Below are 26,233 nucleotides of genomic sequence, written 5' to 3' on the forward strand. Positions count from 1 at the left end.
GAGATTATAAGGTATTGGCGACTGCCTGACAGTAGGCTGCCATAGTCCAGTCTATGTGCAAATTTGACCCAGCAGTGGCGAGTTGGTTTTCCCCTGTGGGACAGCATATCCTCCAGGTTGGGATGAAGTTACCCCTTAAAGGCTGATCTAATGGTTAAGGTGGGGATTAGGGAGTAGATAAACTGATCCTAGATCTCTGGTTAGGGGTAACTCCCACCCAGATCAGTAAAGTCCAGTCCCTCACAGGTCCTGGGGGTTGACAATAGTGAAGTCTGAGTCTTTGCTGTGAATGCTGCCCTCGTCTGGGCTGGAGGAGCCCGACGCTGCACCCATCAGGGGGTCCTGGAACGCCCCCACGCCCTCCGGCTCCACCCTGACCGAGCTGTGGAGCTGTCTATTTGGAGGGGTCCTCTCCGCCCCTCCCTCGGTGGGCTGCAGCTCTCCATCCTGCGAGACCAGGATGTAGTCGTCCCAGTTCTTCCCCTCCGAGCCCACACACAGAGAGGACTCTGGGGGAGACACCTGCATAAGGGAGACAAGGGGCTTGTTCAACACTGCTGTTGACTGGCTGATCTACAAATCACCTTCCATCATAAATAACTACTAGTATTATTTGTAGATCAGTCAGTCAGTCGCAATATACCCACAATGCATCATAGATTTGAAGCATAGGGAATGATACCAAAGTATGTGAGGATACACTGCAAGTATGTATTAATACAACCATGTGTGTTTTCCACCTGTTGCTCTGGTGGCGTGTGCTCCCGTTCTTCCTCCTCCTGTTCTCCATCACCACGCTGCGGCGCGGCCAGGTAGGGCTGGTCTTCATGGTGACTGTTGGCGTGCTGCTGCTGTGCGATGGCGGCGGCATTGTCATAGTGGTGGTCAGCGATGGTGATCTCCTCATTCTCCTCTGCCTCCAGCAGGCTCTGGTTGAAACGCAGCGCCCCCTTCAGGATGTCCTTGATCTGACGGATTCATTCATAAATACAGACGTAACACACAGAGCAAGTCATGGTGAACACACACAGATGTACTGAGAACACATACACACACACCTACACCTACATAGACAATGTACACATGCACTTAATACACGCGGTCAAAATGCTAACTCTCACTCAGAGAGGCGCAAACATGTTCACACACACACACCTGTTGTGCTGCTGTCCAGTACCTGTTTGAGTCCAGCCAGTGACACCAACACCTCATCCTCTTTCTCCAGGTGCTCCTGTAGGATCACCTCCTGGATCTTACCTGATGAGACAGACATCAGATCACAGTCGCTGGCGACAGACTCAATTCTAAAATATACATAAAAACAATATTTACTCATTATTGTTATTCGTTAAATCACCGGCTGTGTCTGAATATACCCATACTAGTGTACTACATACTTAAACTGCATACTATATACTCATTATCGCATACTATTTAGCACGTACCGTTTAGTAAAAGGTATGCAGTATGCCAAGGCCACAACGCAGTAGTGGCTCCTGACTGGATGAGTAGCTGGGGTGGGGCCGAGTGCGGGTAGATTTTTCCATATTCAACAGACATGCATTGCATTAACCAGCCTGATAATAGCTCATTTTCAATTCGATACATTTCTCTAAACTCTGAATCGAAGGGGAATGGCGTTATAGGCCTACTCAGGCTGGTTATAGACAGACTATCACATTCGACCTATACCGTAGCCCATATAGCCAGCCCATATATCCTATTTAAAAAAGGACTGAAGACAGAAACAGAATTTGGTTCCATTTCAACATAGCCTATTTATTAGTGAAACCAAAGTGCTGTAACATATATGAATTCAATTAAATAGCCTAGTACACACACTAAATATTTTCAAATGTTCAAATCAAAAGGCTATTGCACAGAAAAACTTGGACAGTCGGGTGCATCGCAAATCCAGAACCGCTGGACAGCAGCATAATAAACTAAAGCAGTGATCATTGGGAACGAGATCCTCCACATTCTGAAAATACCTCATGCGCGATTGCATAGTTTCCCGCTATGCGTTGATTTCATTAGCACATCCCCATATCTAATTGATCAGCTGTTGATTTCAGTAGCTTCTCCCCATATCTAACTGATCAGCTGTTGTCAAAGCCGAAATGAGTATGACATACGGGCATTTAAAGTATCCTCGATTTTTTCACATACTCAAACGGCCTACTATTTAGGACTCAAGTATGGGTATTCGGACACGGCCACTGTGTATTTATTCCTCGTGTCACTATTTGTATCTTCATCTTTAACTCTGCATTGTTGGAAAAGGACCCGTAAGGAAGCATTTCACTTCATCTTTAACTCTGCATTGTTGGAAAAGGACCCGTAAGGAAGCATTTCACTTCATCTTTAACTCTGCATTGTTGGAAAAGGACCCGTAAGGAAGCATTTCACTTCATCTTTAACTCTGCATTGTTGGAAAAGGACCCGTAAGGAAGCATTTCACTTTCACTGAAGCATGTGACAAATACAATTTCATAAAGCAGTAACACACAGACAGTAAACAAAAGCCTTTGTTTTAACCACACAACTGATTACACCTGTTTACCGGTTCAATCACTAGATTGTTCAAAACATCATCATGGTTATAGCTCAACTCACAGGCTATAATTGGCACTCACAGATGTGTGTTGATACTTGATTTTCAATCTAACCACTGATGCGTTAGGGTCAGGTTTGTTAAACTCAATGTGCATGTTGATATATGTATTGGTAGATGGTCCCGTGTAGCTCAGTTGGTAGAGCATGGCACTTGCAACGGCAGGGTTGTGGGTTCGATTCCCACGGGGGACCAGTATGAAAAATGTATGCACTCACTAACTGTAAGTCGCTCTGGATAAGAGTGTCTGCTAAATGACTAAAATGTAAATGTGAATTTACCAATGTGTGTGTTCATCATCTTGGCACAGTACTTGCTCATGGCTTCTAGGTCATTGATCTGACCCTGCAGGAAGGACACCTGGGCCTCCAACTCCTCCTCCTTACACAACACAGAGGAGGACAACTTAAGAGTTAGAGAAAGAGAGGGGGTGGAGAGAGAGATTGCCAAAGTAAGTGAAATGGATTAACAAAAGTGAAATAAATAAAAAGTGAACAGTAAATATTACAGTTCCAAAATAATATCGTTACAACACTGTATATAGACATAATATGACATTGGAAATGTCTTTATTCTTCTTGAACTTGTGTGAGTAATATTTACTGTTCACTTTTTATTGTTTATTTCACTTTTGTTTATCCATTTCATTTGCTTTGGCAATGTAAACATATGTTTCCCATGCCAATAAAGCCCCTGGAATTGAATTGAGAGAGGGTGGAGTTGGAGAGACAGAGAGTTGGAGAGAGAGTTGGAGAGAGAGAGAGAGGGTGGAGAATTAGAGAGAGAGAGAGAGAGAAAGAGAGAGAGGAGAATGAGAGAAAGAGAGGAGAATTAGAGAGAGAGACCTGCAGAGAAAGAAAGATAGAGAGCGCGCACTACTCACGGCCTCTTTCTTGCCCATCATGGTCTTGCTGTGGGAGCGAGTGATGTTGAAGAAGGAGTCCTTCTTGGTGGCCGAGAGGGGTGGGGATGAGGTGCTGTTGTCACTTCCCCTGGAGACAGGAAGGGGCGGGGACGCTGTGGTGTGACCCTGTCCCCCAGAGAGACTCTCTATGCTGGGGGAGGAGCTAACTGTCCTGGAGGTTTGGCCTGAAAGAGAGAGAGAACAGATTAACACAAAGACAGAAACAGACAAGGGCTGTGAGTAGCAGAGAGAGAGAACAGATGGACCCGTCCAGTTGTCACCAACCTTGTCCTGTTCTTACCTCCTCAATGTTCACATCTCCTCGACATATGAGTGTGTGATGACTGTATTCAGGTTCAATTTACTTACTGCACCGATGGTGAATGGCTCTGACTCAAAACAGTCTCTCTGGCTCCTGCTGTTGGTTGACTAGCAGTATAACGTGCATCTAAGGCAATATACTATTCAACTCTGGACTACCACACTTCTGCTGGCTTGTATCTTTCAGTGATTGATTAAGACCAGTGTGAATGTGGACCTTATGGATGATCAACGCCATTCACTGACTGATTAATTGGTTGATAAAGTAACCAGGAGGTGCTGTGATGCTCAGAGATCAGGGTTGAAATGAACTGGTGAAAGGGGAGACAAAAACACAGCAACATATGCACACAAGCAGTTGCTATGGTAGCAGTAACCTTGGGTGTCAGAGAAAATGTGGGTGGAGAGAGAGACCCGAGAGACTCCGCCTGAAACTACATCTAACAGACAGGAGGGTGAAGGCTATCGCTCGTGCACACCACAGGAGGTTGGTGGCACCTTAATTGGGGAGGATGGGCTCGTGGTAATGACTGGAGCGGAATCATTGGAATGGTATCAAATACATCAAACACATGGTTTCCAGGTGTTTGATGCCATTCCGTTAGCGCCGTTCCAGCCATTATTATCAGCCGTCCTCCCCTCAGCAGCCTAAACTGGTGCACACACGTGTGTGTGTGTGTGTGTGTGTGTGTATATATATATATATATACACACACACACACACACACACACACACACACACACATACATACACACTTCATAGTTGATTATTGCTATTATACGCTTATGGGGCCATCAATCTTCTCTAAGATACTGGACGGATGGATGTGTTAGCGTCAATGTCATAGTATACCTGTTTGATTAAGAGTGTGTGTTTCCAACCCTCACCTTTGCTCAAGTAGACTGGCATGCTCTCAGACTTGAGTAAGCGGTGGTGCTGGGACTGGGAGTGTGTCCGCGTCTGCAGGGGGGCGTGGCCAGAGGACAGGGGCTCGGCTTGGGAACGGGGGGCTGCAGTGAGGGGGGAGGGGGCAGACAGAACCTCGCTGTTGATTGGAGAGATACCGCTGGCTCCACCCGCTGACATGGCGGGGGCAATGAGCTTCCTCCCAAAGTTGAGAAGGCTGCTGGAGACCTTGTTGATGTTGAGAGGAGCCGTCTTGGCACTGGCACTGGCACTGGGGGGAGATAGAGATAAAGAGAGAGACAGTGAGTGAGTGAGTGTGTGAGTGACAAAGAGAGAGAGACGAAGAGAGAGATGAAGAGAGAGAGACAAAGAGCGAGATAAAGAAAGCAAGAGACAGTGAGAGAGAGTGAGGGTTAGTTTAGCAAGATATTGTGAACCAACAAAGTGCGTGTGTTTGTTTGTTACGATCATTGTCCCTCATGCTCGTGTGTGCGAGTGTGCCTGCGCGTGTGTCTGCTTACCGGGTGTTGTTGACCAGGTCCGCTCCTCTGGTCTTGTAATAGTCCAGATTCTGTTGGAACTGGTAGTTAGCTGGCCGAGGATTGTTCTAAAGGGAAAGGCATTGACAGTGAAAACAGCTCAGATTAAATAGTGACAAAATAAACACACAAAATAGTGTTGTGTGTGGTTGGGGGTCATATGGTCCCAGATCTCTATGTGCTTTAGCCAACTACTCTGACTATCATTGTCATACTACAAACTAGAGGTCTTCACGGGTCCGGGTGAACCTGATATACCAGAGACCCGGCCAGGCCCGGTTCTGAAATTCAAACGTCATCTGGGTCGGTCCTGTATCCTCCCATTCATGTACACTGATTGAAGTGGATTTAACAAGTATGTCAAATGAGGGATCATAGCTTTCACCTGGTCAGTCTGTCATGGAAAGAGCATCTCCCTCTCCCTCTCCCTCTCCCTCTCCCTCTCCCTCTCCCTCTCTCTCTCCCTCTCCCTCTCCCTCTCTCTCCCTCCCTCTCTCTCCCTCTCCCTCTCCCTCTCCCTCTCCCTCTCTCCCTCTCCCTCTCCCTCTCCCTCTCCCTCTCCCTCTCTCTCCCTCTCCCTCTCTCCCTCTCCCTCTCCCCCTCTCCCTCTCTCCCTCTCCCTCTCCCCCTCTCCCTCTCCCTCTCCCCCTCTCCCTCTCCCTCTCCCTCTCCCTCTCCCTCTCCCTCTCCCTCTCCCTCCCCCTCTCCCTCTCCCTCTCCCTCTCCCTCCCCCTCTGAGGTGTGTGTCGCTCAGAAATGTGTGTGAGCTCTAACCTTGGGATCTCGGAGGAACAGAGCCTTGTGTAGTAGGGTGTGGATGTCTCCTATAGGTGGGTAGTGCATTAGAAGGCCCAGACAGGTCTGGAAGTTACTCGCTATCACTGAGATGGGAACAACAACACAAACAGTTAGCAGGGCTCAATGACTGACTGGCTGGCAAGCTGACTGACTGGCAAGCTGACTGACTGACTGACTGACTGACTGACTGGCAAGCTGACTGACTGACTAGCTGACTGACTGGCTGACTGACTAGCTGACTGACTGACTAGCTGACTGACTGACTAGCTGACTGACTGACTGACTGACAAGCTGACTGACTGACTAGCTGACTGACTGGCTGGCTGACTAGCAAGCTGACTGACTGGCAAGCTGACTGACTGACTAGCTGACCGACCAACCAACCCACCGTCTATGTGACTGACTAAGTGATTGACATATGTATTGATTGGCAGTGAGGGAGGTCCTTACAGGCGTCTCTGATATAGAGCAGCATGGCTACAAAGACATAGTCCACCAGGTCCAGAGTGATGCTGTCAGCAAACAGGGCGTCCCACACCACCAACAGGTCCTGCAGGGGGAACTCACGGCCAAACAGCAGACGCACCCACCGACTAGAGATACAGACAGATACACACACACATTTAATAGACGCAAACACACATTAAACAGACGCACACACAAACACAGGTGGCGGTACTCACATGCCGTATATCTGCGGGGCGATCTCCAGGCGGTTGACGTGCATGTGCAGCTCCACATCATGCTTTTTCACCAGCTGGTCCTGGATACGGTTCACTTTGGTCACTATGGCAATGGACGGCCCCAAATCCTGCGGCCGGGCGAACGGCATGCTGGTCAGCATCTCCTCCTTCCCCTGAGGAGAACGTTCACACAGCGTTTAGATGACGTCAACACAACATTGGAATAACATTAACATAATATACAACGCTGGAATACGTTAGAATTAGCAACGTCATCAAAATTGTTCAAAGTTTTTAAAAACAATTCTAAAAAATGCAACAGTTGAGTTGGACAATGGATAAAGATAGATTTTTAGGTATAAAACATTTTACTGGCACGGACAAATAATGAATATAGTTCAGGGATTTGTGGGAATTCAGGTATTCAATTTATTGTCAAATGTCAACAAAATAAATATTTGAATGCACTCATTTATACATTTTCTAATAGTATCAGGTATTTTTATATTTTGTGTTAAAATAAATAAACTTATATGTGCCTGTTTTGCATAAATACACTGGGTGTATATTTGCATATATGAATATATTAACATAAAGGGGTGGAACAGGGCTGCAACCACCCAAAAATGTGCTCTGTCTAGAAGGCCTACCTGTACTCACCTGTGCTGTCTAGACTGCTTCATTAATTACTGTTGTTGTGTGTCAATAGCAGGATCCACTCAGATTAAAAATCAACACGCTTGGCTCCAGATTACACCCATTTATACATACTTTACATTATAGTTGAGATCAGACATAATATCACTATAATCAGTGTTCATTTTTGGAAGTTGCTTTCATTTCAGCGCATCTTATTTGTAAACATTTCAACTGTATTAAATGATAACTTTTCTAAATTCCACAAAAAATGTACACCCATGTTATCTTTCTTCTCTTTCTTGTGATAGAAGTGTCGAGACGATGCGTTAAATCCCCAACAAAGCTTCAGCGTTCTTATAGATACAACGGAAAGACAATGTATTCCATTGAGTCCATTTCAGCCATTACCGGAGTGTTTTTGAAAGGTTATTACAAAAATAGCCTGTGAGTGTTACAACTTTTTCACGTAAAGAGAATATTAACAGGAGTACTACTACTGACCCTTGTGACTACCCTCTCGAAGCTGGAGAACCAGGGTTCTGCTGTCTCCATCAGCTGGGAAAACATGGCACTACAGAACAAAGACACACAGAGTCTCATGTTAGAAGTCTCACTCTCTGTGACCTGTCCATATTATTGCCATCACCTAGGACAGGGACGGGCAACTTTGATGGGGGTGGGGGGCCACAAAAAAACGTAACTCATCATGAGGGCCCCTACCCCCCCAACCATGCTTACTACAAGTTTAGGTCGTTGGCCGCTAGACTAACTTACCAATCTAAAAACATTTAGCTGACATGGGCTAATTGAGTGACTGCTGATACACAACCAAATTTCGAAATTGCATCTAGTGTATTCTTCTATTCTAACTCTCAACAGTAAGTTGAGACCCTGACTGAGTTCCTAAAAAAATACATAATAATAATAACAATATTTTGTGAAATGTGTCCGCGTGCCTACAAAAGGGGGGACCAGTAGGCCATCCCTGACCTAGGAGGTGAAGAATGTAGATGAAAGTAGAATGCATATTTCACTCACTAGGCGTCATGTTCATGGAACATGGGATTCAGTAGAGACATCATCTCCTCACTGTGGACCAAAGACAAAAGCATTAGATCAACACATAGATCAATTTGGAGGAATGAACAGGATAGGGTTAAACTGAAGGGTAGGAAGTTGATGTGGAGTAGGAGTGCAGGTGTGACTGACCTGGGGTGGACGGTCTCGCTGGCGTGCTGAAAAGCCTGATGGTCACAGTGTAGGACGAACACGATAGGAGCCAACAACTCATGCATTCCCTGCAGAAAGAGAGGGGGATAGAGAGAGTGAGTGAGAGGAAAAGGGGGAGAGAGACAGAGAGACAGACAGCGAGAGAGTGAGAGAGAGACAGCGAGAGAGAGAATGGCCTGTTTCTCTCAGGGTGATGCATGAGGTATGTTATCAGTATTGACAGAGCATCATTAAACTTCATTACCCAGTGGCCAGCCATGTGTCACTTCCTGTTAGAACACTGACTGGTCATCATCCTCTCTCCCTCTGTAGCACTATGTAGACAGTACACCGTCTAGTCTATAGGGTGCATTAGCATGCCTGATGGCATATCTAACACAGTGTGTGCCTGTATAAATCTTAACTAATGCTGTAATGGTACCTGTTTGTACAGTAATTGTTCATTCTCTCGGGCGTAACAGAACAAGATGTCTGTCAGCTTGGTCCTTACGTCCTCCTCTTGGAAGTAACGCATCTCAGGAAACCTACAGACAGAATAGAGAGAGAAGAGAGAGGGAGAGAAGAGAGGGCGAAAGGAGAGGGAGAGAAGAGAGAGGGAGAGAAGAGAGGGAGAGAGAAGAGATAGAAGAGAGGGAGAGAGGAGAGGGCAAAAGGAGAGGGAGAGAAGAGAGAGAAGAGAGTGAGAGAAGAGAGGGAGAGAAGAGAGGGGGACAGGGCGAAAGGAGAGGGCAAAAGGAGACGGCGAGAAGAGAGGGAGAGAAAAGAGGGTGAGAGTGTTTATGTGAGAGGTGTACAGTAGACATGAGCATGACATTATTTGATAACCAGAGCTGTATTTAAAGGTGTAGCAGTTGAGAAGATGTTAAATCAGACTCACGTTCTCATCACGTCCTGTTTGATCATCCCTCTCAACTCTTTGTCCTGGAAGAACTTGTTCCACAGGCTCTGGACAGGAGGGAGGAGAGCACAGGGACATATGGACCAGGAAATACACCACAGACCCATTCACCTAGCCTCCTATTACCAGACTGATTACAGAATGTTGTACGAGGTTACCATTCCCCATTGGTGTCAATACACAATTACACAATATAGGAACATATGGGTAAATACAAAAATAAAGGAAACACCAACAAAAAGTGTCTCAATAGGGCGTTGGGCCACCACGAGCTAGAACAGCTTTAATGCATCTTGGCGTAGATTCTACAAGTGTCTGGACCTCTATCGGAGGGATGCGACACCATTCTTCCACGAGAAATGTTGTTGATGGAAAACCCAGTCTCAGGCGCCACTCCAGAATCTCCCATAAGTTTTCAATTGTGTTGTGATCTGGTGACTCAGATGGACATGGCATATGGCTTACATCGTTTTCATGCTCAACAAACCATTCAGTGACCTTTTGTGCCCTGTGGATGGGGGCATTGTCATCCTATGGGAGCATAGCCATGGAAGCCTAAATCATATCCAGCATTATTCTACATGACCCTAAGCATGATGGGATGTTAATTGCTTAATTAACTAAGGAACCACACCTGTGTGGAAGCACCTGCTTTCAATATATTTTGTTATCCCTCATTCCATTATTTTGGCAGTTACCTGTGCATTCGGAAAGTATTCAGACCCTTCACTTTTTCCACATTTTGTTACATTACAGCCTTATTCTAAAATAGATTCAATTGTATTTTTTCCCTCATCAATCTACATACAATACCCCATAACGACAAAGTAAAAACATGTTTTTAGAGATTTTTCCCCCCAAAAAAACCTGGAAATATCACATTTACATAAGTATTCAGATCCTTTACTCAGTACTTTGTTGAAGCACCTTTGGCAGCGATTTACAGCCTCAACTCTTCTTGGGTATGATGCTACAAGCTTGACACACCTGTATTTGGGGAGTTTCTCCCATTCTTCTCTGAAAATCCTCTCAAGCTCTGTCAGGTTGGATGGGGAACGTCGGTGCACAGCTATTTTCAGGTCTCTCCAGAGATGTTCGATTGGGTTCAAGTCCGGCCTCTGGCTGGGCCACTCAAGGACATTCAGAGAGTTGTCCCAAAGCCACTCCTGAGTTGTCTTGGCTGTGTGCTTAGGGTTGTTGTCCTGTTGGAAGGTGAACCTTTGCCCCAGTCTGAGGTCCTGCGAGCTCTGGAGCTGGTTTTCATCAAGGATCTCTGTACTTTGCTCTGTTCATCTTTCCCTCGATCCTGACTAGTCTCCCAGTCCCTGTCGCTGAAAAACATCCCCACAGCATGAAGCTGCCACCACCATGCTTCACCGTAGGGATGGTGCCAGGTTTCCTCCAGACGTGATGCTATGCATTCAGGCCAAAGAGTTCAATCTTGGTTTCATCAGACCAGAGAATCTTGTTTCTCATGGTCTGAGAGTCTTTAGGTGCCTTTTGGTAAACTCCAAGCAGGCTGTCATGTGCCTTTTACTGAGGAGTGGCTTCTGTCTGGCCACTCTACCATAAAGGCCTGATTGGTGGAGTGCTGCAGAGATGGTTGTCCTTCTGGAAGGTTTTCCCATCTCCACAGAGGAACTCTGGAGCTCTGTCAGAGTGACCATCGGGTTCTTGGTCACCTCCCTGACCAAGACCCTTCTCCCTTGCTCAGATTGGCCAGGAGGCCAGCTCTAGGAAGAGTCTTGGTAGTTCCAAACTTCTTCCATTTAAGAATGATGGAGGCCACTGTGTTCTTGGGGACCTTCAATGCTGCAGACATTTTTGCCTCGACACAATCCTGTCTCTGAGCTCTACAGACAATTCCTTCGACCTCATGGCTTGTTTTTTGCTCTGACATGCACTGTCAACTGTGGGAACTTATATAGACAGGCGTGTGCCTTTCCAAATCATGTCCAATCAATTGAATTGACCACAGGTGGACTCCAATCAAGTTGTAGAAACATCTCAAGGATGATCAATGGAAACAGGATGCACCTCAGCTCAATTTGGAGTCTCACAGCAAAGGGTCTGAATACGTATGTAAATAAGGTATTTTAGTATTTTTATTATTAATACATTTGTAATGTAACAAAATGTAGAAAAAGTCAAGGGTTCTGAATACTTTCTGAATGCACTGTATATCATAATAAATGAATTATAAAAGTGTATTAATAAGTAGATATTTACAACAGGGACACCCCCTTAGTCCTGTGATATAGTTATTTAGACGTTTACATTCCCACTGTTATGGATAAGGAGTTGTATCTAGAGAGACTATGAGGCTACACTACACTTACCCCCTCGTCCTGTGAGAGTGGGTTGTTGACCACCAGGTCCTGCTGACCTGCAGCTTTACGGGGGTTGGTGATGTGCTGAGAGGAGAGGAGAGGCGGTCAGTGACTGGCACACACAGACATAGTAAAAAGTATGAGCTGACTCACACCCAAACACACACACGAGCAGGCACGGGAACAGGTGAACACATGGCGCGCACAAACACAACAACTCACCGTCTCTTTGATCCTCTCATACTGGGCTCGTAGCTCCTTGGTCTTGTTGATCCATTGGCTCTTATCCTCAGGAAGGACCTCCAGGTACAACTAGAAGACAACACACATGACTCACATGGTAGAAATACCTTCAGACACCCAAGAGCCATGTTTGTCTGTGACTGGTTTACCTTCCAGCACACACTGCGGAATCGGCTGCTCCGCAATCGACCGTTGATGCCTGCCTGCCGGATCCTGGTCAGGTAATTAGTGTTCAGAAACAAGTCATCCCATTCTTTCCTTCAGAGGGAGGGAGGGAGAGAGGGAGGTAATGGGAGAGATGAGAAGAGCTTTTAGTGAGTTTTCAACCTTCTCCAATTTATTTAATCTAATTTGGAATAAGCAGAGAATTAGATCTGCCTGTGACGTGGACCAAAACGTAAATCACACACACACACACCACTTCTTACCTGTAGGAGAGGAAAGTGGACTTAGACAAAGTGCTACTATCCAGAGATCCTCCTATAAAACACACATTACATTTTTTTTTAACTACAAATGCAGCCACTAGGAGTCGATGTAGACACCAATGATGTGGATCATAGTGGCTCAGCTCCAACATAATGGATGTTAGAATACTTGTCAATGCATCCTTTTCTCTGACAGATTTCAATATACATACATTTCAATAGCATGTTTTCTTGTAGATATTAGGCAGAATCTACTGCACACCCAAAACCAGTAGTGAAGGTGCTGGAAGGAAAATGCTAAACTCTGACAGATTTCAATATACATACATTTCAATAGCATGGTTTCTACCACATGACTTTGACCAATTCGATCATGTCATCAGGAAAATGACAGATGAAGGTACTCAAGAGGCAAAAACAGAGCGAGTAAGAGGCAGGAAAGTCAAACCTAAATCATTGTAAATGAAAAAATAAAATGTATGCCCTGTGGAAAGAGCGTCTGCTAAATGACTAAAATGTAAATGTAAATGTGTAAATAATACCTAATTTGCCCTGCAGGTTAACACACACTTCTGGGAGCTGTCAATAATCATTAGTTACAGGAGTGTATCGTGTGACGTTGCTCTGGGGACACTCACGGTGAATATTCATAAGCTAAACAAAACGCTAAACACACTTTAACCCTTCTTTTGCCCGCAGGCGTCATCAGCAATGTTCCCTCAGCTTCCCCAAGACTGCCGCGCAGAAAGAAAATAACAGCCCGCGCAGAGACGCACGAGATTGAACTTCACTCAACTTTACAAGAGTTTGCCCTGTTACTTTACACTATCAACGTTTCACTCTACTGTGGAAATTGTGATCAAATCAACATAATATTAGCCCCTTTCAATGGAAAATACCGAAACAAAACTAAGGAAGACTTAGTGTGGGATTTTGTTTTAGGCAGAGAGCATCGTCGGAGGATTCTATTGCATTGACAGGCACAAGCGGTCGCGAGTAGATGCACTTGTTTTGAGATCAAAGCACAGAACCACATGTCGCTGCGCGTGCACATTTGTTCATATTCTTGGTTGGTTTCTTTATTCAAACAACATTATTTTCAGTCACCTCCTTGTCTGAGTGGATAACCAGGTTAATGTCAAGCACTGCATTTTTTCAAGGCCTACATTGAACACCACACATTGGCTGCTACTGTAGGTTGTGTCATAGAACATCTATTTCCATGTTAAAATGTTATGGGATGCATTTTCTCCAGTGTTCACAGTAAACGCACGCCGGAAGTTGCCGAGAATTTGCGCTCAGCAAACCTGAAATTCACTCACTGCCTGAAGAAAAATTGAGGGAACGTTGGTGATCAGCTGTATTAATGACTCACCGGTATACAATCCACTCCACCTCTCTCTCTCTAAACCTTTCTCCATCCATCTCTCCTTTTCTCTCTGTACCTCGCACATGTTATTCATTTTGTATGGTTATGAATAGGGCTGTGAATTGCCAGGGACCTCACAATACGATATTATTACGATACTTAGGTGCCGATAAGATATGTACTGCAATTCTCACTATTGTATGTGTATCGCGATTCGATACTGCGATTTTATTGCAATTTGATGTTCCAAACATATTGCTCACTATATGTCTGCTGCAGAGAGACGAGAGAGCATGAGAAAATGAGTTTTGATCAGTCATGGAAATGAAAGTGCTGAAAACATGTTGGTTCACTATTTGAAAACAAGATGGAGAACAAGTTATACGATGCAAAATACCGTAGTTTTGGCACAGGTACAGCCGACTACCGCTAGCTAACATGACCTACAGTAGCAAAAAATTATAATATATATATATTTTACTAATCTATACTAGGAGTCAAATATCATTATAATATCATCCAGAAATAATGTTGTGATGAGTAACTGTCTCGACTTTTTCCCACATCACTAGATATGACTATGAAATGTTAATAACAGCTTAATTAAGCCTCAGAGATTATATAAAGGATTTATAACATGTTAATAAATCTTTAATGAATGTGTTGTAAATGTCGACTCACCACGGCTGCGATTCCTGTTGAAGTTGTGGAGCGGATCAAAACCAGTCTCCTGCTCTCCCTCTGGCTGGAGAGGGTGGTGGGTCTCAAAGTTAGGGTGCTGCATGACCACCCCCCAACAGAACCTGTGATGAGAACAACAGGAGGGTTTAGAACTACCCGTGTACCACCACAGAACAAGAACGAGTATTAACTCTTACAACACCACAGAACAAGAACGAGTATTAACTCTTCAACACCACAGAACAAGAGTAGGATGCAGGGATTTTTCTGCCATAGAAACCCTTGGGCAGGCCGCCCAAGTCCACACCCAAAAAATATATATAAGATAATGGACCTATATCATTTTGATAAAAATGATCTTTGAGCACTAACAATCACCAAAATAAAAAGCTAGACAGTCAGGGAATAGAAAATTCCCAAAACAATATTATTTAATAGTATTGATTTTGTTATTAAACGAAAATATCAAGATTTCTCAAGTTCATATTCATTATCTCCAGCACCAGCCCAACATCACTTTAAAACTGCAACATGTATCTCGGCTCCAAGAAAAAATTCGGAGAATTGCAGGAAATTGGTTTAAAAATGCTAAAACAAAAATAAAATTCAGCTGCCCCGGCCACGCCCACCACCTAAGCCCCTTTTTGATCCAGAAAAAACCCTGAGATGACTGTAACAGCAAAACATACCATAGAGTAAGAGCAAAACTGTACACGACAGAGCTAAAACAGGAGGATTTATCTGATAATAGAAAGAGTGGGAGGAAGTTTAGTAGAACAATTAAAAACGGAACAAAACAGTATAAAATGGGAATACTCTTATCCAATTAAGCTTCAGGCCTAGGCTTTTTTGTCTTTGTTCCATGTCAGTACTTACAGTCACAACAATGTGTTTCTCCTCAGCTTAGACTCACGACAGATGAAGGCTTATCTGAGAGAAACAACACAGAGGGACAAACAGAAGAGAAATCAAAGATAGAAACAAAGAAAAGCAGTCTTGGTATTTCTCTCTATCCCTGGGTACGGATACCACCAAGGTAATTCAACACAACACTAGAAGGGAATTCAACAACACTAGTGAAGGGAATTCAACACAACACCAGTGAAGGGAATTCAACACAACACCAGTGAAGGGAATTCAACACAACACCAGTGAAGGGAATTCAACACAACACCAGTGAAGGGAATTCAACACAACACCAGTGAAGGGAATTCAACACAACACTAGTGAAGGGAATTCAACACAACACCAGTGAAGGGAATTCAACACAACACCAGTGAAGGGAATTCAACACAAGACAACACTAGTGAAAGAGGAACTGATAGATCTGATGACTGAGTTTGTTCCTGCATGGAGTTCAGGCCACTGTAATGTGTGCTGAGTGGCTTTGGAACATTACTGACATAGCCTACACTTTAATAAAACAGATTGGACAAGAACAAGAGAAGTGGAAAATAACATTATGTATGCAAATGAAAAAACAACATACTAATCACAGAGTGACTTCCATGGAGAAAGAGGAGGGGATAGGGATAGAACCAGGGAATGTTCAGACTGACAGCTCTATGTGGGCTACATCGCCATGGAAATCAGGCTAACTACTGTAAAGTCCTACAGTACCAAAAGAAAAGACAACTAAAAGATAAGGCCATCATTGTAAATAATAATTTGTTCTTACAGTGAGGGAAAAAAGTATTTGATCCCCTGCTGATTTTGTACGTTTGCCCACTGATAAAGACATGATCAGTCTATAATTTTAATGGTAGGTTTATTTGAACAGTGAGAGACAGAATAACAACAAAATAATCCAGAAAAACGCATGTCAAAAATGTTATAAATTGATTTGCATTTTAATGAGGGAAATAAGTATTTGACCCCCTCTCAATCAGAAAGATTTCTGGCTCCCGGGTGTCTTTTATACAGGTAACGAGCTGAGATTAGGAGCACACTCTTAAAGGGAGTGCTCCTAATCTCAGTTTGTTACCTGTATAAAAGACACCTGTCCACAGAAGCAATCAATCAATCAGATTCCAAACTCTCCACCATGGCCAAGACCAAAGAGCTCTCCAAGGATGTCAGGGACAAGATTGTAGACCTACACAAGGCAGGAATGGGCTACAAGACCATCGAAAAGCAGCTTGGTGAGAAGGTGACAACAGTTGGTGCGATTATTCGCAAATGGAAGAAACACAAAATAACTGTCAATCTCCCTCGGCCTGGGGCTCCATGCAAGATCTCACCTCGTGGAGTTGCAATGATCATGAGAACGGTGAGGAATCAGCCCAGAACTACACGGGAGGATCTTGTCAATGATCTCAAGGCAGCTGGGACCATAGTCACCAAGAAAACAATTGGTAACGCACTACGCCGTGAAGGACAGAAATCCTGCAGCGCTCGCAAGGTCCCCCTGCTCAAGAAAGCACATATACAGGGCCGTCTGAAGTTTGCCAATGAACATCTGAATGATTCAGAGGAGAACTGGGTGAAAGTGTTGTGGTCAGATGAGACCAAAATCGAGCTCTTTGGCATCAACTCAACTCGCCGTGTTTGGAGGAGGAGGAATGCTGCCTATGACCCCAAGAACACCATCCCCAACGTCAAACATGGAGGTGGAAACATTATGCTTTGGGGGTGTTTTTCTGCTAAGGGGACAGGACAACTTCACCGCATCAAAGGGACGATGGACGGGGCCATGTACCGTCAAATCTTGCGTGAGAACATCCTTCCCTCAGCCAGGGCATTGAAAATGGGTCGTGGATGGGTATTCCAGCATGACAATGACCCAAAACACACGGCCAAGGCAACAAAGGAGTGGCTCAAGAAGAAGCACTTTAAGGTCCTGGAGTGGCCTAGCCAGTCTCCAGACCTTAATCCCATAGAAAATCTGTGGAGGGAGCTGAAGGTTCGAGTTGCCAAACGTCAGCCTCGAAACCTTAATGACTTGGAGAAGATCTGCAAAGAGGAGTGGGACAAAATCCCTCCTGAGATGTGTGCAAACCTGGTGGCCAACTACAAGAAATGTCTGACCTCTGTGATTGCCAACAAGGGTTTTGCCACCAAGTACTAAGTCATGTTTTGCAGAGGGGTCAAATACTTATTTCCCTCATTAAAATGCAAATCAATTTATAACATTTTTGACATGCGTTTTTCTGGATTTTTTGTTGTTGTTGTTCTGTCTCTCAATGTTCAAATAAACCTACCATTAAAATGATAGACTGATCATGTCTTTGTCAGTGGGCAAACGTACAAAATCAGCAGGGGATCAAATACTTTTTTCCCCTCACTGTAACTGACTTGCCTAGTTAAATAAAGGTAAAAAAATATATATACAAAAATAAAGACAACTAAACTATAAAACGATAAAGAAAAAAAAAGACAACTAAAAGATAAGGCGATAAATAAATAAATAAAAAGTCAAATCATGACGTTTCACATAACAACAATACAATGATAGGACATTGAGCAGCTCCATTCCAAAACTAGCCTAAACCACGACGTCTTTCATCAAAAGACACCAACGTCTTATATCGTCCGCAATAAACCATGTTGATCTTATTTAGGTTAAACTCCTCCTCTCTATTCTTTATCATGGATAGGCCTCTTCCATGGTTCTAAATGTGTGCGTGTACACACAGGCTAGGCCTAGTCTACATACCACACGCTTCCTTCCACTGCGGCAGCCAACTCATTATGTATGTTCCTTTATTAATTATGGAAATCACCCTTACAAAAGGCATCTCCTTAAACCCATTAACGAGGCGCATGGAACCCGGCTTCGATAAATCAGCCGTGCACGCTACCAAAATAAATAATTGTATATGCATAATGCATGCTCCCGTTTCCCTCGGCAACATCTGTTCCTCACAAAGACTAATGCCTTCTTTAAGTCATTTGAGTTTTTTTTCCCCTTTTAAAAAGACATCATCCCATTAAATAATTAGAACTAATCTGCAACGAGAGAGAGAGAGATGCTGTCAATAGGTAAATAATAATGCATTGCATTTCATCATTTTGAACTAGAACGGATTCTGAAAAATAGTTTAACATGTTTCAGACGTGCCTGATCATCTAGTTCCTCAAACTATGACTGCCCACTGTCAGGACATGGGCTATGTACGTTTCATGTCAATTCAAATTTTACAGAAGAAGAATCTGAACATGCAAGTAACACAAGCTACTAGCGGTGCAGCAGTTTCAGCATCTCAAGGTCCTCTGTAATAATGTAAAATGACTGGGGTAATCTTTAATGGCCCAATAGAGACCTACCAAACTATTATTAAGGGGGGGTACCAATCTCAATATTTAGACATTTAGAAATGTAACAACTATACTGAACAAAAATATAAACGCAACATGTAAAGTGTTGCTCCTATGTTTCATGAGCTGAAATTGAAGATCCCTGAAATTTTCCATTTGCACAAAAAGCTTATTTCTCTCAAATGTTATGCACAAATTTGTTTACATGCCTGTTAGTGAGCATTTCTCCTTTGCCAAGATAATTCATCCACCTGACAGGTGTGGCATATCAAGAAGCTGATTAAACAGCATGATCATTACACAGGTGCACATTATGCTGGGGACAATAAAAGGCAACTCTAAAATGTGCAGTTTTGTCACACAACACAATGCCACAGATGCCTCAAGTTTTGAAGGAGAGTGCAATTGGCATGCTGACTGCAGAAATGTTCACCAGAGCTGTTGTCAGAGAATTTAATGTTCATTTCTCTAACATCAGCCGCCTCCAATATTGTTTTAAATAATTTGGCAGTACATCCAACCGGCCTCACAACCGCAGACCAGGTGTAACCACACCAGCCCAGGACCTCCACATCCGGCTTCTTCACCTACGGGATCGTCTGAGACAAGCCACCCGGATAGCTGATGAAACTGGGTTTGCACAACCGAAGAATTTCTGCACAAACTGTCAGAAACCGTCTCAGGGAAGCTTATCTGCATGCTCATCATCCTCACCAGGATGCCCACTGGCATCGTCACCGACTTCAGTGGGCAAATGCTCACCTTCAATGGCCACTGGCACGCTGCAGAAGTGTGCTCTTCACGGATGAATCCCGTTTCAACTGTACCGAGCAGATGGCCAATTATCGTGGTCACACCAGATACTGACCGGTTTTCTGATCCACGCCCCTACAAAAAAAAAAAAAAGGTATACGTGACCAACAGATGCATATCTGTATTCCCAGTCATGTGAAATCTATAGATTAGGGCCTAAATAATTTATTTTAATTGACTGATTTCCTTATATGAACTGTAACTCAGTAAAATCTTTGAAATTGTTGCATGTTGCGTTTATATTTTTGTTCAGTGTAGCATGTGTTGCTAATATGACTAGGATTGTGTCCATGGCTACTGGACAATGAAATAAAGTTTTTTGAAAACCAATAGAGAAATAGCCTACTGGTTTCAATGGCATATGAGGAAGTGTTTATAAAATAATTCCCTCGTAATTTGGCTAATCTACTTTGAAACTAGGTAAAACATGCCTCATGAAATGACAAAAAACATCCAAGTTTTAAACAATTACGTTTATGGTCAAATAGTTTCAAAATATTGACTGCCTCCCCTCAGATTGCAAGATGTGTGATGTTGCCGTGCTCAACAGACACCAGCCTTTCTCTCCTAAGGCATTGGTGGGCCTGGCAGGGCGTAGGCATGGTTGGGCCTGGGAGGGCACAGGCCTACCCACTTGGGAGCCATGCCCACCCAATCAGATTGAGAAAAAGCAAAGCAATAATGTATTATTATTACAAAAATACTCCAACATTTACATACACTTATGTTTTTCTTAACAGAATAGCTAGTGTTTTTCAGTTTAAGGACATTTTATTGGCCATTTTGGTTAATGGCCTTGGTGCCCTGGCAGATGGCCTTGGTGCCCTGGCAGATGGCCTTGGTGCCCTGGCAGATGGCCTTGGTGCCCTGGCAGATGGCCTTGGTGCCCTGGCAGATGGCCTTGGTGCCCTGGCAGATGGCCTTGGTGCCCTGGCAGATGGCCTTGGTGCCCTGGCAGATTGGGCACCTCTTGAATGTAAAAATTCCAGGCCTGATGAGCGTGCGTTGGAGCGGCCATGCCTGGAGGAAGAATTCACTTCCATTCTATTCTAAAGTTCTATTCCAGAGTCATCTCCTTTTCTGTAACAATAACCACAAACTTCTCAGTGCAATAATCAACCCAAATTAACTACTGCATAATTTACCACGTCACCAAAAGACACGTCAATAATTCACCGCATTCATCTTTTATGATGTAATCAAATAAATACATAATGGAAGGCATTAATAAACCAATAGGTAAAGAGCTTTGCATTGCTATCTGACTTGGAAGGCCCGAAATGGTAGAAAACCAATAGGATATAACCTGAGCTAGACAGAGAGGCTGTGTAGCTTCTGCCCAGAGCCATAAAGCTCTTCTTCTGCTTTCAGTGAGTCTGATTATGTTGCTGTGGAACAGCGGATAATGAGTTCTGACAACAGCAGAATACACTGAGGAATAACAGAGCAGGGTACTTCAGTGCTAGTATAGAGGACTAGCCTATGGCTTTCATGTGACTGAGGGTCCATCTTAGTAGATGTAGGCTATACAGATCGCATTCGAGAAATTGAAGACTGAACCAATCAAATGGTTTGTTGAGGTTGTCAAGGAAATGGGAAAACCTCTAGCCTGTGCTCTGAGAGACACAATGCCTACAACACAAGGACCATCCCTGTTTTGGACCTTCCTATCAGTCTGCCTAGTGTTACCCGTTTCAAGAAGCTAGGGCATATGTCGCACGTCACTACTTCACAGGAGAGGCATTTCAACTTTTTTTTAAGGCGAGTTTTTGGCAGAAATGCCTTCTGGAACATGTGAACTTTCATGTGCCTTAATAACAAACTTGTATGCCATCTGTAAATATGAATACAATTGTTAAATTATGAGGCTAGTTGGTTTAGCCAAAGAAAAATACAGCAACATTCCCACTAGCCATGATTGGCTGAGATAATGGATGGGCTGGCCAGGCCGAGAGATGAGTTTGGATTGGTCTGCCATGTAGCATGCTTCTGTCTATAACATGAGCTGCTCAGTATGTGTGGATAATCCTTTCTAACGTGGCTTTTTTTGAAAGATATCATGAAGAAGTGAAAAAGTGTTGCATTGCTGTCCTGAAGTTAATAGCACTATCGACAAATATCAGTGGGAAAACGTTGTGATGGACTACTTTCTGTTGACGATCATTCCATGCTGACTCTCTCTGACTGAAAATGTATCAGACGATGACGAAATCCCTGATTTAGGTAAAAACATTTTCATTGAACCAGACACTGTAGAGTCTTCCCCATCACTGTCATCAGAAGAAATGGCGATCAACAGTGTTGTTGTCACGGAAGAAGTTGACCGAGTTTTGAAATCAGTGGAATGCCCGGTGGAAGCTGAGAGATGATTGCCAAATGCGGAGAGTCGAAAAGAGAACACAGGAGGCTGTTGTATAAAACACCTGTCTCCAGATTACATCTTGAAACTAAGGGCAACCATGGCATCCATGACAGAGAGGGAGAAGCGGTCATCCATGTATACGGGGAAGAGTCTACCTACATTTTCAGATATAATACGTTTCTACTTTGGTCAAAAAGTCAATTTCATTGCAAGTTAAAGCGTACTGTTAACTAGGTAACGTTAGCTGGCTCGCTCACTAGCTAACGTTAGGTGTATGATCTGACTAGTAATATTATTAGTATCTCAGAAATTAATTTGCCTTGCTAGTTATAGCCTAATATTAGCTAGCTTGCTAACATTTAACCTAGTTGGTTAGCTTTAGCTACCTGCAGATTCATGCATGGTGCATGGTAGTATGAGTTGGGATTATGGTTCATTGTTTAGCTAGCTAGTTACATGTCTAAACAAAAGACTCTACTATGCAAGTAACCATTTCACTGTACCGTTTACGCCTTCTGTATCCTGTGCATGTGACATTAAACTTGGATTTTATTTGATATAGTGTGTGTTTACCAGAGACGGTAATGTGAAGAACAACATGACCTGCACCAAAATCAGATTAGGATATAGGCCAAGGACTAGATAGTGTATTTTTACTACTACTTTATGCTACTACTTTTACCAATTTTAGTCTTGAAATCTTTCGTTGTTTACTACACTAACATATTCACTCTGTTTAGCACATGGCCTCACATGTGAATCCTTAAAGAGATAGGTGGGGCTTAAGAGGGTGTGAACAATGCTGAATGGGTGTAGACAAAGAAGAGCTCTCCAGTAGGTGTACCAAAACATTCAAGGGCCATTTTTTCAAAAGTGGGGTTACAAGTTTATCAACTTTAAAAGCAGAATTACTTTCCCCATTGTTCCTCAACTGCAGTGTATGATATACAATTTTGTAGCTCTGAGTCTCTACTTTCAGCCAATGTAAAAAAATAAAAAAATAAAAACTATTTCAAATTTTGCTACATAGGACCGAATCCAGGTGGTGGATCACCTAGTAGTCAATACCTTTCCACACATAGCAAAAATAATACTTGGCTACAACAGTAAGCCTAGCTAGTCATAGCTATATATATATATATATATATATATATATATATATATATATATATATATATATATATGTCACCGGCTTACACTGAGACTCATCACCTGCTGTTCTATTGACAGCACTTGTCTGTCTACCTACCAACACTATAAGCTATTGTCACGTCATCCTACAGGGAAAGAGATTATGTTTATGATCCTCCTCACAATAAACTCAGAGAGAGAGAGAGAAGAGAGGCCAGTGAGAGGAGCTGCTCTGAGCGGTGCTGACAGGAAGAGTTAGGCCTAGAGGTCTGATGCCATAAGCTCCATGCTAGGAGAAAAAGGAGAGGAAAAGGAGAGAAAAAATTGAGAGAAAATGGAGAAAAAATGAGAGAACACCGTTAAACTCACATGCCTCGACTTCAGCACACAATTACCTCTGTATAACTGCTGTACAGGCCTCTAGTCCCATGGTCTACAGAAGCTCCCAGGCCAACACACAGGCTAATGTTATGTTCCAAATGGCACCCTATTCCCTATATAGTGCACTACTTTCCCCCAGGGCCCAAAGGGCTCTGGTCAGAACTAGTGCACTATGTAGGGAATAGGGTGCCATTGGGGTTGCACACTAAAGGCTACCACAGATCCTGAGCAGGCCAGGGTGCAGACCGGGATCCTGAAACTTTCTGTCTCTCAGTGTGTGTGTGTGTGTGTGTGTGTGTGTTTGAGACATGAAACATACACACACGCATGCATGCGTACACACTCATCAGGAGCTAACAAAAATAACAAATCTTGAAGTATGAAGACGATCATAGGGAAGAAACATCCTATTGCCCCTAGCCAAGCACAGTTTAGTCCATGTCCATAACTAATTAGCTTAAATCATTTTACATTTTAGTCATTTAGCAGACGCTCTTATCCAGAGCGACTAACAGTTAGTGAGTGCATACATTTTAAAGTTTTAGTCATTTAGCAGACGCTCTTATCCAGAGCGACTTACAGTTAGTGAGTGCATACATTTTCATACTGGCCCCCGTGGGAAACGAACCCACAACCCTGGCGTTGCAAGGGCCATGCTCTTAACAACTGAGCTACAGGGGACCATGAGTCTGGTTATTTTTAAGGTTTCTTTCTATCTACTACCTGGGGATTTTTTTCCCCCTAGGGCTGTCAGCTCAGCTAGCTCTATAGAGCAGGGGCGTAAAATAATACACTATTATTTTAAAAAAATACTCCTCTGAATTTTTTCCTACACCCCTGCTATAGAGATAAGGTAGCAATTGCGCATGTCCTAGAAAGCTACAATGCATGGGGCCTGGACAATAACTAGCGATATCTAACTCCTTGTCCATCCCTCAGGATTTTATAACATGTGGATATCTGTAAAGAAACCGTCTGAGCCTAACTTTCCTCCAAACCGGCACCTATAACTCCTCTGGGGTAGACTATCCGGATGGACAGACAAGGAGTTACGGATTAGATATGCCTTCAGTAACAGGTTAGACTGGCTGCTTCCCTGCAGTCAGTGTACCTTGCTCAGAGATCAAAGGGTCGACACTGACAGAACGGTTCTCTCACGGGACAGACCTCTCCTGTCCGGCCTCTGACCAAAACAAAACAGCTCTAGATACAACATTTTACATTTTAGTCATTTAGCAGACGCTCTTATCCAGAGCGACTTACAGTTAGTGAGTGCATACATTTTATTTTCATACTGGCCCCCCATGGGAATCGAACCCACAACCCTGGCGTTGCAAGCGCCATGCACCCCCAACTGAGCTATACGGCCTTATCAAGGCCTTATACTGGGTCACAATAGTGCTATTGGCAACTATAACTTGGACATAATAGAAACAGGTAGGCTAGTGCATAGCTAACTATCATTCAAAAGTTTCAACTGAATGTCTCAACATGCATCAACCGAATGTGAACACAGGGTAAATAGACCGTTTTAACAAATTATAGCTAGCTAAACGACGGGTAAAATACATGTCACTAGCTTTATTTACAGAAAAGGTGATCAGACATATTTTCACCGCAATGTTAGTGTGTAATATTGGCATGACTTAGCAGCTAACTCTAGCTAGTTGTCCAACATGGTGGTAGACCAACAAACATGTCTTTAACTAGGTAGCAACACCATGCATATTTACAATAGCTAGCACATACTTACTTCATCATGCCACTGCATTGCTGATGGCTAGTAATATAATTTAGTCGTCAAACTGTCTCGCAAGCTTTTTTTCAGGTTAACATTCAGGCTAGCTACAAGAGCATTGCATTGCACCCAGCAGGCCTAGCTGTACACTTCCGACATGCAGCTAGATAAAGACAAAACAAGCTAGCAACTTCATGCAAACTCAAGAGTTGTTTCCCAATTATTAAAAAAAACCTACTCCTTCGTATATTCTGTCGTTAACTGTGAATGTGTGTTTTACCTCTTCTGCTCATGCGGGGTTCCCCATTCTGGTCTGTTTGTCTGTCTTCAGATTGTAAACAGTCGCGAATCAGGCGGATGTGCTGATGCACAGCTGATAGAACATGTGACCAGGGAGGTAAAATGATGTCAGGGTATTTACCTTAAACATACCTTTGAAATGATCAATCATAACAAAAACAGGATGGGGTTGAGGACCCATATTAAAATAGAAACCTTGTGATATGTTTCATTTATATTGCATACTTCTACATCAAATCAAATCAAATCAAACGTTATTTGTCACATGCGCCGAATACAACAGGTGTAGACCTTACAGTGAAATGCTTACTTACAAGCCCTTAACCAACAGTGCAGTTTTAAGAAAGAATACCAAAAAAATACAATACAAAATATAATAACGAATAATTAAAGAGCAGCAGTAAAAATAACAATAGCAAGGCTATATACAGTGGGTAGCAGTACCGAGTCAATGTGCGGGGGCACCAGTTAGTCGAGGTAATTGAGGTAATATGTACATGTAGGTAGAGTTATTAAAGTGACTATGCATAGATAATAAATAGAGAGTAGCAGCAGTGTAAAAGAGGGGGGCAATGCAAATAGTCCGGGTAGCCATTTGATTAGCTGTTTAGGAGTCTTATGGCTTGGGGGTAGAAGCTGTTTAGAAGCCTCTTGGATCTATATTTGG

The 26,233-nt window shown here is 43.4% G+C and overlaps 2 protein-coding genes across 6 annotated transcripts in view; both read right to left on the minus strand.

Annotated features, from left to right (window-relative positions):
• Positions 1 to 240: 240 nt before the first annotated feature.
• Positions 241 to 25,630, minus strand: LOC121572059 (TBC1 domain family member 5-like). Of its 5 annotated transcripts, XM_045222015.1 has the most exons (23): positions 25,547 to 25,630; positions 19,604 to 19,729; positions 15,461 to 15,514; positions 14,585 to 14,706; positions 12,535 to 12,586; positions 12,256 to 12,364; positions 12,086 to 12,175; positions 11,873 to 11,947; positions 9,513 to 9,580; positions 9,057 to 9,159; positions 8,615 to 8,703; positions 8,444 to 8,494; positions 7,907 to 7,976; positions 6,767 to 6,939; positions 6,534 to 6,676; positions 6,060 to 6,166; positions 5,268 to 5,353; positions 4,728 to 5,017; positions 3,498 to 3,703; positions 2,896 to 3,019; positions 1,178 to 1,257; positions 741 to 968; positions 241 to 522 (listed from the first exon to the last, which is right to left on the minus strand). In XM_045222015.1, exons 4-23 carry the CDS (start codon positions 14,685 to 14,687, stop codon positions 241 to 243), a joined length of 2,529 nt encoding a protein of 842 aa, XP_045077950.1. In that variant the 5' UTR covers positions 14,688 to 14,706; positions 15,461 to 15,514; positions 19,604 to 19,729; positions 25,547 to 25,630. The 5 variants fall into 5 exon arrangements, with proteins under 5 accessions (XP_045077950.1, XP_041739868.2, XP_045077949.1 ...); XM_041883934.2 differs by lacking the exon at positions 19,604 to 19,729 and having other exon boundaries at positions 2,896 to 2,995; XM_045222014.1 differs by lacking the exon at positions 19,604 to 19,729.
• LOC121572572 (DNA-binding protein SATB1-like) overlaps positions 15,483 to 26,233 on the minus strand; it is a 47,884-nt gene continuing 37,133 nt past the window's right edge. The window contains exon 13 of the mRNA XM_045222258.1: positions 15,483 to 15,514. Within this exon, the coding sequence (XP_045078193.1) occupies positions 15,483 to 15,514 (32 nt within the window). The remainder of the gene's footprint in view (positions 15,515 to 26,233) is intronic.

The sequence above is a fragment of the Coregonus clupeaformis genome, chromosome 8, assembly GCF_020615455.1.
Source record: "Coregonus clupeaformis isolate EN_2021a chromosome 8, ASM2061545v1, whole genome shotgun sequence".
Lineage (NCBI taxonomy): Eukaryota > Metazoa > Chordata > Actinopteri > Salmoniformes > Salmonidae > Coregonus > Coregonus clupeaformis.